This window comes from Salmo trutta, chromosome 13 (assembly GCF_901001165.1).
Source record: "Salmo trutta chromosome 13, fSalTru1.1, whole genome shotgun sequence".
Lineage (NCBI taxonomy): Eukaryota > Metazoa > Chordata > Actinopteri > Salmoniformes > Salmonidae > Salmo > Salmo trutta.
In genome coordinates this window covers 87,575,357-87,593,387 of record NC_042969.1, presented here as the reverse complement: position 1 = coordinate 87,593,387, position 18,031 = coordinate 87,575,357, and the positions used below count along the sequence as shown (strand labels likewise).

The following is an 18,031-nucleotide window of genomic DNA, read 5'->3' as shown; positions in this document are numbered from 1 at the left end:
TGCAGTAGATGGTATAGAGTACAGTATATACATATATGAGATGAGTATTGTAGGGTATGTAAACATTATATAAAGCAGCATTGTTTAAGGTGGCTAGTGATACATTACATCAGGATGGCAAGATGCAGTAGATGGTATAGAGTACAGTATATACATATGAGATGAGTAATGTAGGGTATGTAAACATTATATAAAGCAGCATTGTTTAAGGTGGCTAGTGATACATTACATCAGGATGGCAAGATGCAGTAGATGGTATAGAGTACAGTATATACATATGAGATGAGTAATGTAGTGAATGAAAACATTATATAAAGTGGCATTGTTTAAAGTGGCTAGTGATACATTACATCAGGATGGCAAGATGCAGTAGATGGTATAGAGTACAGTATATACATATGAGATGAGTAATGTAGTGAATGAAAACATTATATAAAGTGGCATTGTTTAAAGTGGCTAGTGATACATTACATCAGGATGGCAAGATGCAGTAGATGGTATAGAGTACAGTATATACATATGAGATGAGTAATGTAGTGTATGTAAACATTATATAAAGCAGCATTGTTTAAGGTGGCTAGTGATACATTACATCAGGATGGCAAGATGCAGTAGATGGTATAGAGTACAGTATATACATATGAGATGAGTAATGTAGGGTATGTAAACATTATATAAAGCAGCATTGTTTAAGGTGGCTAGTGATACATTACATCAGGATGGCAAGATGCAGTAGATGGTATAGAGTACAGTATATACATATGAGATGAGTAATGTAGTGAATGAAAACATTATATAAAGTGGCATTGTTTAAAGTGGCTAGTGATACATTACATCAGGATGGCAAGATGCAGTAGATGGTATAGAGTACAGTATATACATATGAGATGAGTAATGTAGTGAATGAAAACATTATATAAAGTGGCATTGTTTAAAGTGGCTAGTGATACATTACATCAGGATGGCAAGATGCAGTAGATGGTATAGAGTACAGTATATACATATGAGATGAGTAATGTAGTGTATGTAAACATTATATAAAGCAGCATTGTTTAAGGTGGCTAGTGATACATTACATCAGGATGGCAAGATGCAGTAGATGGTATAGAGTACAGTATATACATATGAGATGAGTAATGTAGTGTATGTAAACATTATATAAAGCAGCATTGTTTAAGGTGGCTAGTGATACATTACATCAGGATGGCAAGATGCAGTAGATGGTATAGAGTACAGTATATACATATGAGATGAGTAATGTAGTGAATGAAAACATTATATAAAGTGGCATTGTTTAAAGTGGCTAGTGATACATTACATCAGGATGGCAAGATGCAGTAGATGGTATAGAGTACAGTATATACATATGAGATGAGTAATGTAGTGTATGTAAACATTATATAAAGCAGCATTGTTTAAGGTGGCTAGTGATACATTACATCAGGATGGCAAGATGCAGTAGATGGTATAGAGTACAGTATATACATATGAGATGAGTATTGTAGGGTATGTAAACATTATATAAAGCAGCATTGTTTATAAGGTGGCTAGTGATACATTACATCAGGATGGCAAGATGCAGTAGATGGTATAGAGTACAGTATATACATATGAGATGAGTAATGTAGTGAATGTCGAAATACTGCATAGTTTCCTGAGAACGCGAAGCGAGGGGGCCATCTCTGTTGGCGTCGTGTGTGTGTGTGTGTGTGTGTGTGTGTGTGTGTGTGTGTGTGTGTGTGTGTGTGTGTGTGTGTGTGTGTGTGTGTGTGTGGTACCAGAAGTCCTCACAAGAATATTAAATCAAGGAATAATCGGGACAAGTAGATACATTTTGCCAGTCCCCACGAGGAAAAATGCGATTTTAGGTTTAGGGTTAGAATTAATATTAGGGTTAGGAGTTAGGGTTATGCTTAGGTTAAGGTTGGGTTAGGGTAAAGGTTAGATTTAAGTTTAGGGAAAATCAGATTTTGGATGGGAATCAATTCTTTGGTCCCCACAAGGATAGCATTACAAAATGTTCCTTTTTTTTGTTCCCGACGATCTACACAAAATACTCTGTAATGTCAAAGTGGAAGAAAAATTCTAACATTTTAAAAATGTTTTATGGACAATTAAACACTAAAATACACTGAGTATACAAAATACAAAGCATTGATAACATCTGTGCTTTCCATGACATAGACTGACCAGGTGAATCCAGGTGAAAGCTAGGTTCAACATGAATAACTCTGTGGTGGGGTTCTGTGTGTTGCAGGTTCAGCATGAATAACTCTGTGGTGGAGTTCTCTGTGTGTTGCAGGTTCAGCATGAATAACTCTGTGGTGGGGTTCTCTGTGTGTTGCAGGTTCAGCATGAATAACTCTGTGGTGGGGTTCTGTGTGTTGCAGGTTCAGCATGAATAACTCTGTGGTGGGATTCTGTGTGTTGCAGGTTCAGCATGAATAACTCTGTGGTGGGGTTCTGTGTGTTGCAGGTTCAGCATGAATAACTCTGTGGTGGGGTTCTGTGTGTTGCAGTTTCTCTATTAACTTCATGGTGGGCAGCTCACGGGACATAGTGTTCCACCTAAACCCTCGTCTACAGGAGAGCGTGGTGGTGAGAAACAGTTTGATTGGTGGGAGCTGGGAGACGGAGGAGAGAGAGATCAGCTTTAACCCCTTCCTGGAGGGACAGTACTTTGACGTGAGTAAACAAGGAACAGGTCTGTGTCAAAACTATTACCCTATTCCCTATATAGTGAACTACTTTTGACTAGGGCCTATGGGGCTCTGGTGAAAAGTTGTGCACAATGTCGGGAGTATGGTGGCATTACGGATGTAGCCCATGTCTATGGACATACGTTTGGAAACACCTACTCATTCAAGGAATTTTCTTTCTTTTTTTACTATTTTATAGTCCCACTAAGCACAAACCAGCTGGGATGGCATATCGCTGCAGAACGCTGTGGTAGCCATGCTGGTTAAGTGTGCCTTGAATTCTAAATAAATCACAGACAGTGTCACCAGCAAAGCACCATCACACCTCCTCCTCCATGCTTCACGGTGGGAACCACACATGCAGAGATCATCCGTTCACCTACTCTGCGTCTCACAAAGACACGGCGATTTGAATCAACAATCTCACATTTGGACTCATCAGACCAAACGACAGATTTCCACCGGTCTAATGTCCATTGTTTGTGTTTCTTGGCCCAAGCAAGTCTCTTCTTCTTATTGGTGTCCTTTAGTAGTGGTTTCTTTGCAGCAATTCGACCATGAAGGCCTGATTCACACAGTCGCCTCTGAACAGTTGATGTTGAGATGTGTCTGTTACTTGAACTCTGTGAGGCATTTATTTGGGGTGCAATTTCTGAGGCTGGTAACTCTATGAACTTATCAAATCAAATTGTATTTGTCACAAATACAACAGGTGTAGACCTTACCCTGAAATGCTTACAACAATGCAGTTCAAGAAATAGAGTTAAGAAAATATTTACAAAATAAACTAAAGTTTAAAAAAAATCTAATCAATCACAAGGTAACACAAGAAATGTACATAACAATAACAAGGCTATATACAGGGTATTACGGTACAGAGTCAATGTGGAGACTATATACAGGGGGGTACCGGTACAGAGTCAATGTGGAGGCTATATACAGGGTGTTACGGTACAGAGTCAATGTGGAGGCTATATACAGGGTGTTACGGTACAGAGTCAATGTGGAGGCTATATACAGGGTGTTATGGTACAGAGCCAATGTGGAGGCTATATACAGGGTGTTACGGTACAGAGTCAATGTGGAGGCTATATACAGGGGGTACCGGTACAGAGTCAATGTGGAGGCTATATACAGGGTGTTACGGTACAGAGTCAATGTGGAGGCTATATTCAGGGTATTACGGTACAGAGTCAATGTGGAGGCTATATACAGGGCGTACCGGTACAGAGTCAATGTGGAGGCTATATACAGGGGGTACCGGTACAGAGTCAATTTGGAGGCTATATACAAGGTATTACGGTACAGAGTCAATGTGGAGGCTATATACAGGGTGTTACGGTACAGAGTCAATGTGGAGGCTATATACAGGGTGTTACGGTACAGAGTCAATGTGGAGGCTATATTCAGGGTATTACGGTACAGAGTCAATGTGGAGGTTATATACAGGGTGTTACGGTCCAGAGTCAATGTGGAGGCTATATACAGGGCGTACCAGTACAGAGTCAATGTGGAGGCTATATACAGGGGGTACCGGTACAGAGTCAATGTGGAGGCTATATACAGGGTGTTACGGTACAGAGTCAATGTGGAGACTATATACAGGGTGTTACGGTACAGAGTCAATGTGGAGACTATATACAGGGTGTTACGGTACAGAGTCAATGTGGAGGCTATATACAGGGTGTTACGGTACAGAGTCAATGTGGAGGCTATATACAGGGTGTTACGGTACAGAGTCAATGTGGAGGCTATATACAGGGTGTTACAGTACAGAGTCAATGTGGAGGCTATATACAGGATATTACGGTACAGAGTCAATGTGGAGGCTATATACAGGGTGTACCGGTACAGAGTCAATGTGGAGGCTATATACAGGGCGTACCGGTACAGAGTCAATGTGGAGGCTATATACAGGGGGTACCGGTACAGAGTCAATGTGGAGGCTATATACAAGGTATTACGGTACAGAGTCAATGTGGAGGCTATATACAGGGTGTTACGGTACCGAGTCAATGTGGAGGCTATATACAGGGTGTTACGGTACAGAGTCAATGTGGAGGCTATATTCAGGGTGTTACGGTACAGAGTCAATGTGGAGGCTATATACAGGGGGTACCGGTACAGAGTCAATGTGGAGGCTATATACAGGGTGTTACGGTACAGCGTCAATGTGGAGGCTATATACAGGGTGTTACGGTACAGAGTCAATGTGGAGGTTATATACAGGGTGTTACGGTACAGAGTCAATGTGGAGGCTATATACAGGGCGTACCAGTACAGAGTCAATGTGGAGGCTATATACAGGGGGTACCGGTACAGAGTCAATGTGGAGGCTATATACAGGGTGTTACGGTACAGAGTCAATGTGGAGGCTATATACAGGGTATTACGGTACAGAGTCAATGTGGAGGCTATATACAGGGTGTTACGGTACAGAGTCAATGTGGAGGCTATATACAGGGTGTTACGGTACAGAGTCAATGTGGAGGCTATATACAGGGTGTTACGGTACAGAACCAATGTGGAGGCTATATACAGGGTATTACGGTACAGAGTCAATGTAGAGGCTATATACAGGGGGTACCGGTACAGAGTCAATGTGGAGGCTATATACAGGGGGTACCGGTACAGAGTCAATGTGGAGGCTATATACAGGGGGTACCGGTACAGAGTCAATGTAGAGGCTATATACAGGGGGTACCGGTACAGAGTCAATGTGGAGGCTATATACAGGGGGTACCAGTACAGAGTCAGTGTGGAGGCTATATACAGGGTGTTACGGTACAGAGTCAATGTGGAGGCTATATACAGGGTGTTACGGTACAGAGTCAATGTGGAGGCTATATACAGGGTGTTACGGTACAGAGTCAATGTGGAAGCTATATACAGGGGGTACCGGTACAGAGTCAATGTGGAGGCTATATACAGGGGGTACCGGTACAGAGTCAATGTGGAGGCTATATACAGGGGGTACCAGTACAGAGTCAGTGTGGAGGCTATATACAGGGTGTTACGGTACAGAGTCAATGTGGAGGCTATATACAGGGTGTTACGGTACAGAGTCAATGTGGAGGCTATATACAGGGTATTACGGTACAGAGTCCATGTGGAGGCTATATACAGGGTATTACGGTACAGAGTCAATGTGGAGGCTATATACAGGGGGTACCGGTACAGAGTCAATGTGGAGGCTATATACAGGGGGTACCATTACCGAATCAATGTGGAGGCTATATACAGGGGGTACCAGTACAGAGTCAGTGTGGAGGCTATATACAGGGGGTACCATTACCGAATCAATGTGGAGGCTATATACAGGGGGTACCGGTACAGAGTCAATGTGGAGGCTATATACAGGGGGTACCAGTACAGAGTCAGTGTGGAGGCTATATACAAGGTATTACGGTACAGAGTCAATGTGGAGGCTATATACAGGGTGTTACGGTACCGAGTCAATGTGGAGGCTATATACAGGGTGTTACGGTACAGAGTCAATGTGGAGGCTATATTCAGGGTGTTACGGTACAGAGTCAATGTGGAGGCTATATACAGGGGGTACTGGTACAGAGTCAATGTGGAGGCTATATACAGGGTGTTACGGTACAGCGTCAATGTGGAGGCTATATACAGGGTGTTACGGTACAGAGTCAATGTGGAGGTTATATACAGGGTGTTACGGTACAGAGTCAATGTGGAGGCTATATACAGGGCGTACCAGTACAGAGTCAATGTGGAGGCTATATACAGGGGGTACCGGTACAGAGTCAATGTGGAGGCTATATACAGGGTGTTACGGTACAGAGTCAATGTGGAGGCTATATACAGGGTATTACGGTACAGAGTCAATGTGGAGGCTATATACAGGGTGTTACGGTACAGAGTCAATGTGGAGGCTATATACAGGGTGTTACGGTACAGAGTCAATGTGGAGGCTATATACAGGGTGTTACGGTACAGAACCAATGTGGAGGCTATATACAGGGTATTACGGTACAGAGTCAATGTAGAGGCTATATACAGGGGGTACCGGTACAGAGTCAATGTGGAGGCTATATACAGGGTGTTACGGTACAGAGTCAATGTGGAGGCTATATACAGGGTGTTACGGTACAGAGTCAATGTGGAGGCTATATACAGGGGGTACCAGTACAGAGTCAGTGTGGAGGCTATATACAGGGTGTTACGGTACAGAGTCAATGTGGAGGCTATATACAGGGTGTTACGGTACAGAGTCAATGTGGAGGCTATATACAGGGTGTTACGGTACAGAGTCAATGTGGAAGCTATATACAGGGGGTACCGGTACAGAGTCAATGTGGAGGCTATATACAGGGGGTACCGGTACAGAGTCAATGTGGAGGCTATATACAGGGGGTACCAGTACAGAGTCAGTGTGGAGGCTATATACAGGGTGTTACGGTACAGAGTCAATGTGGAGGCTATATACAGGGTGTTACGGTACAGAGTCAATGTGGAGGCTATATACAGGGTATTACGGTACAGAGTCCATGTGGAGGCTATATACAGGGTATTACGGTACAGAGTCAATGTGGAGGCTATATACAGGGGGTACCGGTACAGAGTCAATGTGGAGGCTATATACAGGGGGTACCATTACCGAATCAATGTGGAGGCTATATACAGGGGGTACCAGTACAGAGTCAGTGTGGAGGCTATATACAGGGGGTACCATTACCGAATCAATGTGGAGGCTATATACAGGGGGTACCGGTACAGAGTCAATGTGGAGGCTATATACAGGGGGTACCAGTACAGAGTCAGTGTGGAGGCTATATACAGGGGGTACCATTACCGAATCAATGTGGAGGCTATATACAGGGGGTACCGGTACAGAGTCAATGTGGAGGCTATATACAGGGTGTACCATTACCGAGTCAATGTGGAGAGGTACAGGTTAGTTGAGGTAATGTGTACATGTAGGTGGGGGTAAAGTGACTATTCATAGATAATAAACAGAGAGTAGCAGCAGTGTAAAAACAAAAGGGGTTCAATGGAAATAGTCCAGATGACCATTTGATTAATTGTTCAGCAGTTTTATGGGGGTAGAAGCTGTTAACATTTTACATTTTAGTCATTTAGCAGACGCTCTTATCCAGAGCAACTTACAGTAGTGAATGCATACATTTCATGAATTATTTTTTCATTTTTTATTATATTTTTTTCTTTATTTAAAAAAAAAAATGTAGATATTTTTTTTATACTGGCCCCCCATGGGAATCAAACCCACAACCCTAGCATTGCACACACCATGCTGGCGTTGCAAACACCATGCTCTACCAACTGAGCCACAGGGAAGGCTTTTGGTTCTAGACTTGGCGCTCCTGTACCGCTTGCCGTGCGGTAGCAGAGAGAACAGTCTATGACTTGGGTGACTGGAGTCTTTGACAACTTTTAGGGCCTTCCTCTGACACCACCTGGTATATAGGTCCTGGATGCCAGGAAGCTTGGCCCCAGTGATGTACTGGGCCAGAAGCACTACCCTTTTTAGTGACTTCCGGTCAGATGCTGAGCAGTTACCATACCAGGCGGTGATGCAACCGGTCAGGATGCTCTCGATCCTCTGCAGTAGAGATAATTCTGGGTCTTCCTTTCCTGTGGCAGTCCTCATGAGAGACAGTTTCATCATAGCGCTTGATGGTTTTTGCGACTACACTTGAAGTAATGATGGACTGAAAAAGTAATGATGGACTGTCGTTTCTCTTTGCTTATTTGAGCTGTTCTTGACATAATATGGACTTGGTATTTTATCAAATAAGGCTATGTTCTGTATACCACCCCTACCTTGTCACAACACAACTGATTGGCTCAAACACATTACGAAGGAAAGGAATTCCACAAATGAACTTTTAACAAGGCACACCTGTTAATTGAAATGCATTCCAGGTGATTACCTCATGAAGCTGGTTGAGAGTATGCCAAGAGTGTGCAAAGCTGTCATCAAAACAAAGGGTGGCTACTTTGAAGAATCTCAAATCTCAAATATATTTAGATTTGTTTGACAATTTTTCAGTTACTACATGATTCCAGTTGTGTTATTTCATAGTTTTGATGTCTTCACTATTATTCTGGGTGGCAGGTAGCCTAGTGGTTAGAGTGTTGGACTAGTAACCGAAAGGTTGCTTGATCAAATCCCTGAGCTGACAAGCTACAAATCTGTCGTTCTGCCCCTGAACAAGGCAGTTAACCCACCGTTCCTAGGCCGTCATTGAAAATAAGAATTTGTTCTTAACTGATTTGCCTAGTTAAATAAAGGTCAAATAAATACAATGTAGTAAAAAATAAAATAAAAACCCTGGAATGAGTAGATGTATCCAACCTTTTGACTGGTAATGTATATAAAATTTAAGTTCTAAGTCAGATAAGTGTCATCTCACTCATTCCTCATCAAGTCTGTTCTATGTGCTCTGTTTTTATGCTTATTAACCTCTCTCTGTCTGTCTGTCTGTCTGTCTGTCTGTCTGTCTGTCTGTCTGTCTGTCTCTCTCTCTCTTAGATGTCTATCCGTTGTGGGAACCAGCAGTTCAAGGTGTTTGTGAACGGGCAGCACATGTGTGACTTCATCCACCGCTTCCAGAATTTCAGTGAGATAGACACCCTGGATGTGGAGGGACACGTACAGATCTCATACGTACACTTCTGAGCCAACACACACACACAAACAATACTACACACACACAAACAATACAACACACACACACCATGATTCAACATTGTACCTCTGTAACCAGACCGTTATTAGATGTTAATTAGATCCTAAGATAGAGAATCAAAGTAATCAAACTATGTGAATAAAATAAATACCAAAGCTGTCTTTTACTCCTCGTTTCCTGTACTGCAACAGATAGACACGATCCACACAACGGGTTAAGGAATTGCACTGTACACATTTATTTCATACAAAATAAGTATCAAAATCTGTTTTTAAAAACCATAGAAGTGACAATAAAATATGCGACTGTCATCGTAACACATTCTTCATCTCCCCGTCAATTACATGGAAACCAATGAGCATCATTTATAAACCAATCAGATCACAGAATACTGTCTCTACTGACTGTATGATATGTTAAGAGTGTAAGTCAGGATAGGGGACGTTCCATATCAGTACATTGGGGGAATATCACTATATATTGCTATATACTTTACTTACAAAAGTCCACTTTTATTTTCTCTTAATATTTTCCAATTACAATTTTGGTTAGTTGTAAAAAAAAAATTACAAAAATATATATACAAATTTACATTGTGAAAAATAAGTTTAACTCATTCATAACATTGTTGTGGGGCAAAAGCATAATTGAGCCTAATGTATCTGGGTTATGGTGTACTGAACAACATATTGGAATAAAGAATATATGGAGAGGGAATGCCTCATTAATACATGATTCACGTGAGTTCATTCTAATACACTACTGTACCAGCTGTCTACCTGTATACTACTGTACCAGCTGTCTACCTGTATACTACTGTACCAGCTGTCTACCTGTACACTACCGTACCAGCTGTCTACCTGTATACTACTGTACCAGCTGTCTACCTGTACACTACTGTACCAGCTGTCTACCTGTATACTACTGTACCAGCTGTCTACCTGTATACTACTGTACCAGCTGTCTACCTGTACACTACCGTACCAGCTGTCTACCTGTATACTACTGTACCAGCTGTCTACCTGTACACTACTGTACCAGCTGTCTACCTGTATACTACTGTACCAGCTGTCTACCTGTACACTACCGTACCAGCTGTCTACCTGTACACTACCGTACCAGCTGTCTACCTGTACACTACCGTACCAGCTGTCTACCTGTATACTACCGTACCAGCTGTCTACCTGTATACTACCGTACCAGCTGTCTACCTGTACACTACCGTACCAGCTGTCTACCTGTACACTACCGTACCAGCTGTCTACCTGTACACTACCGTACCAGCTGTCTACCTGTATACTACCGTACCAGCTGTCTACCTGTACACTACCGTACCAGCTGTCTACCTGTACACTACTGTACCAGCTGTCTACCTGTATACTACTGTACCAGCTGTCTACCTGTATACTACTGTACCAGCTGTCTACCTGTACACTACTGTACCAGCTGTCTACCTGTATACTACTGTACCAGCTGTCTACCTGTACACTACTGTACCAGCTGTCTACCTGTACACTACTGTACCAGCTGTCTACCTGTATACTACTGTACCAGCTGTCTACCTGTACACTACCGTACCAGCTGTCTACCTGTACACTACTGTACCAGCTATCTACGTGTATACTACCGTACCAGCTGTCTACCTGTACACTACTGTACCAGCTGTCTACCTGTACACTACTGTACCAGCTGTCTACCTGTACATTGAGTTAGAATGTAAAGTACCAAAGAAAGAGTAGGATCATGTACAACACGTCTTTACTGGCGCTGAACAACATGTAGATAAATGCTAGAAAGGTTATTCCTTCTATGATAAGTCCGTCTGACGTGGTGCTTTGTGGTCCATGCAGACTGTTGCATTGAGAAGGTTGATTCGAACACAATTTGAAACTGTCACAGACCTCCAGGTTTCATCACAGGCTCAACAGGCCTTCTAAAAAGGCCTACAAAGGGGCTCTATTCAATCTGCGAAGCTGAAGCAGCGTTACAGATACCGTGATAGAAATGTAAAGGTAATTTCCAATCGAGCCAACACATGCATCGTTTACAGTGAGTTAAGTCTTCGCTAAAGCGGGAACATTGCCTTTACATTTATTTATTTGTATATATATATATTTTTCTTAATTTAACCTTTATTTAAACTAGGCAAGTCAGTTAAGAACAAATTCTTTAAATCACACTGTAAAGCTGAACTTCCACAATGCGGATTGAATAGAGCCCCAAGAATACATTAAATGTCATTCAAACAACAACAAAAAATGATAATAAGCCTAAAAATACAAGAACACGTTAATATTAGTGCAAAAGTCTTATACATAAAACAACAAAAAGAATACACACGTTTAAACAATATTATATAATAGCAACACTGTGCTTTGAGCCACATGTACGTTTGAGTGTGGTGTGTCCCTCACGTAGCCATAGTAACTATCAGGTAGCCATAGTAACCCTCAGCTAGCCATAGTAACTATCAGGTAGCCATAGTAACCCTCAGCTAGCCATAGTAACTATCAGGTAGCCATAGTAACCCTCAGCTAGCCATAGTAACTATCAGGTAGTCATAGTAACTATCAGGTAGCCATAGTAACCCTCAGCTAGCCATAGTAACTATCAGGTAGTCATAGTAACTATCAGGTAGCCATAGTAACTATCAGGTAGCCATAGTAACCCTCAGCTAGCCATAGTAACTATCAGGTAGCCATAGTAACCCTCAGCTAGCCATAGTAACTATCAGGTAGCCATAGTAACTATCAGCTAGCCATAGTAACTATCAGGTAGCCATAGTAACTATCAGGTAGCCATAGTAACCCTCAGGTAGCCATAGTAACTATCAGGTAGCCATAGTAACTATCAGCTAGCCATAGTTATCCTCCGGCAGCTTTGGGTTAAATCAACATCTACTCTGATTTCAAAGTACTCTTGTCTGAATGTGCCAGAGGCACAGAATAACTGATGAATTTACAAACGCTCAACACTCGTTGAATATGGCCGGTGTCGGGCAAAAAAAAAAAAACACGTCATTAAATTGTTTCCAGCAGCACAGTTACAGTCACCGACGCTCTAGATAACATGAAAACAGCCTAACCAGCTCTGCTATGACTAATAAAATGGTCAAAGTGAAGTGTTGTCTCATTATGTGTCTGGAAGTAGCTAGCTAACGTTAGCCAAGTTAGCTTGGGTGTTTGACTGCTGTTGTTAGGGTCAGAACGCTCAGATCGCCCAGAGAGTCCAGTGTTCGCTCTGAACGCTCCGAAAGTAAAACGCTCTGAATTGACAAACACCCAGAGGGCACTCAAGCACTCCAGACTGAATTTACGCACACACACACACACACACACACACACACACACACACACACACACACACACACACACACACACACACACCCCCCCACACACACACACACACACATAATGTTGCCCCCTATATCTTATTGGTCCATTCATTGTAATAGCCTCTATCCCACCTGCAGGGCCATTCATTGTGTATACTGTAAACGCTTTATGGCAGGCAGGGTCTGAGCTGGTACTGTGTAGATCACTATATGGCAGGGTCTGAGCTGGTACTGTGTAGATCACTATATGGCAGGGTCTGAGCTGGCACTGTGTAGATCACTATATGGCAGGGTCTGAGCTGGTACTGGGTAGATCACTATATGGCAGGGTCTGAGCTGGTACTGGGTAGATCACTATATGGCAGGGTCTTAGCTGGTACTGTGTAGATCACTATATGGCAGGGTCTGAGCTGGTACTGTGTAGATCACTATATGGCAGGGTCTGAGCTGGTACTGTGTAGATCACTATATGGCAGGGTCTGAGCTGGTACTGTGTAGATCACTATATGGCAGGGTCTGAGCTGGTACTGGGTAGATCACTATATGGCAGGGTTTTAGCTGGTACTGGGTAGATCACTATATGGCAGGGTCTTAGCTGGTACTGGGTAGATCACTATATGGCAGGGTCTTAGCTGGTACTGGGTAGATCACTATATGGCAGGGTCTTAGCTGGTACTGGGTAGATCACTATATGGCAGGGTCTTAGCTGGTACTGGGTAGATCACTATATGGCAGGGTCTTAGCTGGTACTGTGTAGATCACTATATGGCAGGGTTTTAGCTGGTACTGGGTAGATCACTATATGGCAGGGTTTTAGCTGGCACTGATGATTGTCCTGCATGCAGTTTGTGTGGTCTGAGGGGAACTGGTCTTTACTGTCTGGTCTGTCTGAGGGGAACTGGTCTTTACTGTCTGGTCTGTCTGAGGGGAACTGGACTTTACTGTCTGGTCTGTCTGAGGGGAACTGGTCTTTACTGTCTGGTCTGTCTGAGGGGAACTGGACTTTACTGTCTGGTCTGTCTGAGGGGAACTGGACTTTACTGTCTGGTCTGTCTGAGGGGAACTGGTCTTTACTGTCTGGTCTATCTGAGGGGAACTGGTCTGATCTGTCTGATCTGTCTGAGGGGTTTCAGGGCCAATAGCCTGTACACTCTTTATGATACGAACTGTGCTTAAGGAGGAGGAGATGTGAGGACGTAGCTATATACATTTTGACAATCCCACTATTTCAATCACAACGTGGAATGCCTAAAGAAGTGTGTATGGGTGTGTATAGGAATGTGTAGGAGTATGTTTGTGCAAAAAAAAAAGAAAAAAAAAAGGCTTGCTAAATGATTTGATTGGGGGATTAAATGGTATTGTCCAGTCTGTCTGTCAAGACTGTGACAGTGAATACCAACAGGACGGATTGTATAGTTCTGATGGTATTGACCAGTCTGTGATGACTCTGTGACAGTGGTGAGCGTAGAGCCCTTCATCACTACCAGGGTACCCTCCTGGGCCCTCCCCTGTCCTCCTGTACCTCTGCCGTGCTTGTCGGGGTGGAGCAGCCGGAGGGTTGTAGGGTCGTCCCCAGGGGCAGCGTGGCGGAGGAGGACGACACTAGGTTGAGACTCTCCAGGGAGTCAGAGAGCAGGCGGTTGGTGTCGTGTTGGGGACAGAGGACATAACGGCTAGGGTGGGTGTGGTGCACCTCCACCGTGGCCACAGAGTCCAAGCCCTTCAGGACCCCGGACGGGTCGCGTCCCCCAACGGCCCCCAGCTCCATCGACTCCTCCATGTTGACGTAGAGGATCTCATCTGGGTCCTGGGAGTCCGGCAGGTTCTCGAGAGCCTTCTGAAGCTCCCCGCGTAGAGTCTCAAACAGAGGACGGTCCTTAGGACTCAAGAACCAGCAGGAGAACATCAGGGAATAACTGAAGGAGAGGAGGAAAGAGGAGAGAAGGAGAGGAGAGAGAAGAGATGAGAGAGGAGGAGAATAGAGGAGAGGAGATAGGAGGAGAGAAGGATAGGAGAGAGGAAGAGAAGTGAGAGGAGAGAAGGAAAGGAGAGAAGGAGAGGAGAGAAGGAGAGGAGAGAAGGAGGTTAAAGAGTAGATAGGAGAGGTTTGGTTACTTCAGCTGAAAGCACATAACTCAATTTGTAATACTTGATTTAGCTGGAGTTTCGCAATTGGGACATTATACAGTTTGAAAAAAAGGTTCTTCCCAACCCAGGTCCTTCAGTACCCCCAACAATAACCCTGGTCCTTCAGTACCCCAACAATAACCCTGGTTCTTCAGTACCCCAACAATAACCCTCATCCTTCAGTACCCCAACAGTAACCCTGGTCCTTCAGTACCCCAACAATAACCCTGGTCCTTCAGCACCCCCAACAATAACCCTGGTCCTTCAGTACCCCAACAATAACCCTGGTCCTTCAGCACCCCAACAATAACCCTGGTCCTTCAGTACCCCAAAAATAACCCTGGTCCTTCAGTACCCCAACAATAACCCTGGTTCTTCAGTACCCCAACAATAACCCCCATCCTTCAGTACCCCAACAATAACCCTGGTCCTTCAGTACCCCAACAATAACCCTGGTCCTTCAGTACCCCAACAATAACCCTGGTCCTTCAGTACCCCAACAATAACCCTGGTCCTTCAGTACCCCCAACAATAACCCTGGTCCTTCAGTACCCCAACAATAACCCTGGTCCTTCAGTACCCCAACAATAACCCTGGTCCTTCAATACCCCAACAATAACCCTGGTCCTTCAGTACCCCAACAATAACCCTGGTCCTTCAGCACCCCCAACAATAACCCTGGTCCTTCAGTACCCCAACAATAACCCTGGTCCTTCAGTACCCCAACAATAAACCTGGTCCTTCAGTACCCCAACAATAACCCTGGGCCTTCAGTACCCCAACAATAACCCTGGTCCTTCAGTACCCCAACAATAACCCTGGTCCTTCAGTACCCCAACAATAACCCTGGTCCTTCAGTACCCCAACAATAACCCTGGTCCTTCAGTACCCCCAACAATAACCCTGGTCCTTCAGTACCCCCAACAATAACCCTGGTCCTTCAGCACCCCCAACAATAACCCTGGTCCTTCAGTACCCCCAACAATAACCCTGGTCCCTTCAGTTACCCAACATAAACCTGGTCCTTCAGTACCCCAACAATAACCCTGGGCCTTCAGTACCCCAACAATAACCCTGGTCCTTCAGTACCCCAACAATAACCCTGGTCCTTCAGTACCCCAACAATAACCCTGGTCCTTCAGTACCCCAACAATAACCCTGGTCCTTCAGTACCCCAACAATAACCCTGGTCCTTCAGTACCCCAACAATAACCTGAGGTTTCAGTACCCCCAACAATAACCCTGGTCCTTCAGTACCCCCAACAATAACCCTGGTCCTTCAGTACCCCCAACAATAACCCTGGTCCTTCAGTACCCCAACAATAACCCTGGTCCTTCAGTACCCCCAACAATAACCCTGGTCCTTCAGTACCCCAACAATAACCCTGGTCCTTCAGTACCCCCAACAATAACCCTGGTCCTTCAGTACCCCAACATAACCCTGGTCCTTCAGTACCCCAACAATACCCTGGTCCTTCAGTACCCCAACAATAACCTGGTCCCTTCAGTAACCCCCAACAAATAACCCGGTCCTTCAGTACCCCCAACAATAACCCTGGTCCTTCAGTACCCCAACAATAACCCTGGTCCTTCAGTACCCCCAACAATAACCCTGGTTCTTCAGCACCCCCAACAATAACCCTGGTCCTTCAGTACCCCCAACAATAACCCTGGTCCTTCAGCACCCCCAACAATAATCCTGGTCCTTCAGCACCCCCAACAATAACCCTGGTCCTTCAGTACCACCAACATAACCCTGGTCCTTGCAGTACCCCAACATAACCCTGGTCTTCAGTACCCCAACAATAACCCTGGTCCTTCAGTACCCCACAATAACCCGTCCTTCATACCCCCACATAACCCTGGTCCCTTCAGTACCCCAACAATAACCCTGGTCCTTCAGTACCCCAACAACAACCCTGGTCCTTCAGTACCCCAACAATAACCCTGGTCCTTCAGTACCCCCAACAATAACCCTGGTCCTTCAGTACCCCCAACAATAACCCTGGTCCTTCAGTACCCCAACAATAACCCTGGTCCTTCAGCACCCCCAACAATAACCCTGGGCCTTCAGTACCCCCAACAATAACCCTGGTCCTTCAGCACCCCCAACAATAACCCTGGTCCTTCAGCACCCCCAACAATAACCCTGGTCCTTCAGTACCCCCAACAATAACCCTGGTCCTTCAGCACCCCCAACAATAACCCTGGGCCTTCAGTACCCCCAACAATAACCCTGGTCCTTCAGCACCCCCAACAATAACCCTGGTCCTTCAGTACCCCCAACAATAACCCTGGTCCTTCAGCACCCCCAACAATAACCCTGGTCCTTCAGTACCCCAACAATAACCCTGGTCCTTCAATACCCCAACAATAACCCTGGTCCTTCAGTACCCCAACAATAACCCTAAGGATCAGGGTTTATTGTTGTGGTGCTGAAGGACCAGGGTTTGGAAACACTGATCTAGAACCTAAAAGGGTTCCTCGGCTGTCGCCATAGGAGAACCCTTTTTGGTTCCAGGTAGAACCCTTTTGGGTTCCATGTAGAACCCTTTTTGGTTCCAGGTAGAACCCTTTTTGGTTCCAGGTAGAACCCTTTTGGGTTCCATGTAGAACCCTTTTGGGTTCCATGTAGAACCCTTTCCACAGAGGGTTTGTAACCCTTTTTTCTAAGAGTATACCAGGCAAACTACATGGAAATCAGTATTTTATATACTGTATATTGACCCAGGTCTGTTTTTATAAACTGTATATTGACCCAGGTATGTTTCTATTTACAGTATATTGACCCAGGTCTGTTTTTATTTACAGTATATTGACCCAGGTCTGTATTTTTTTACAGTATATTGACCCAGGTCTGTTTTTATTTACTGTATATTGACCCAGGTCTGTTTGTTATGTACTCTATATTGACCCAGGTCTGTTTTTATTTACAGTATATTGACCCAGGTCTGTTTGTTATGTACTCTATATTGACCCAGGTCTGTTTTTATTTACAGTATATTGACCCAGGTCTGTTTTTATTTACTGTATATTGACCCAGGTCTGTTTTTATATACTGTATATTGACCCAGGACTGTTGTAAGTTGACAGAAAAACTAGTGTTGAGCCACTCACATGCTGTCCAGACAGTCTGGAGGTTGTTTGAGACGGTTTCCTTGTCTCAGATAGTCATATATCTCACTGTTCTCCACACT

The 18,031-nt window shown here is 44.1% G+C and overlaps 2 protein-coding genes across 2 annotated transcripts in view; one reads left to right on the top strand and one right to left on the bottom strand.

Annotated features, from left to right (window-relative positions):
* The window catches only part of LOC115206695 (galectin-4), a 28,025-nt gene extending 18,493 nt beyond the window's left edge, over positions 1-9,532 (top strand). The window contains exons 8-9 of the mRNA XM_029773895.1: positions 2,520-2,685; positions 9,217-9,532. Coding sequence (XP_029629755.1) covers positions 2,520-2,685; positions 9,217-9,363 — 313 coding nt within the window. The 3' untranslated portion in view covers positions 9,364-9,532. The remainder of the gene's footprint in view (positions 1-2,519; positions 2,686-9,216) is intronic.
* Positions 9,533-9,590: 58 nt separating this feature from the next.
* LOC115206696 (tyrosine-protein kinase receptor UFO) lies at positions 9,591-18,024 on the bottom strand. The gene is made up of 2 exons (XM_029773896.1): positions 17,952-18,024; positions 9,591-14,623 (listed from the first exon to the last, which is right to left on the bottom strand). The coding sequence occupies exon 2, from the start codon at positions 14,611-14,613 to the stop codon at positions 14,188-14,190; it is 426 nt and encodes a 141-aa protein (XP_029629756.1). The 5' UTR covers positions 14,614-14,623; positions 17,952-18,024; the 3' UTR covers positions 9,591-14,187.
* Positions 18,025-18,031: the final 7 nt, after the last annotated feature.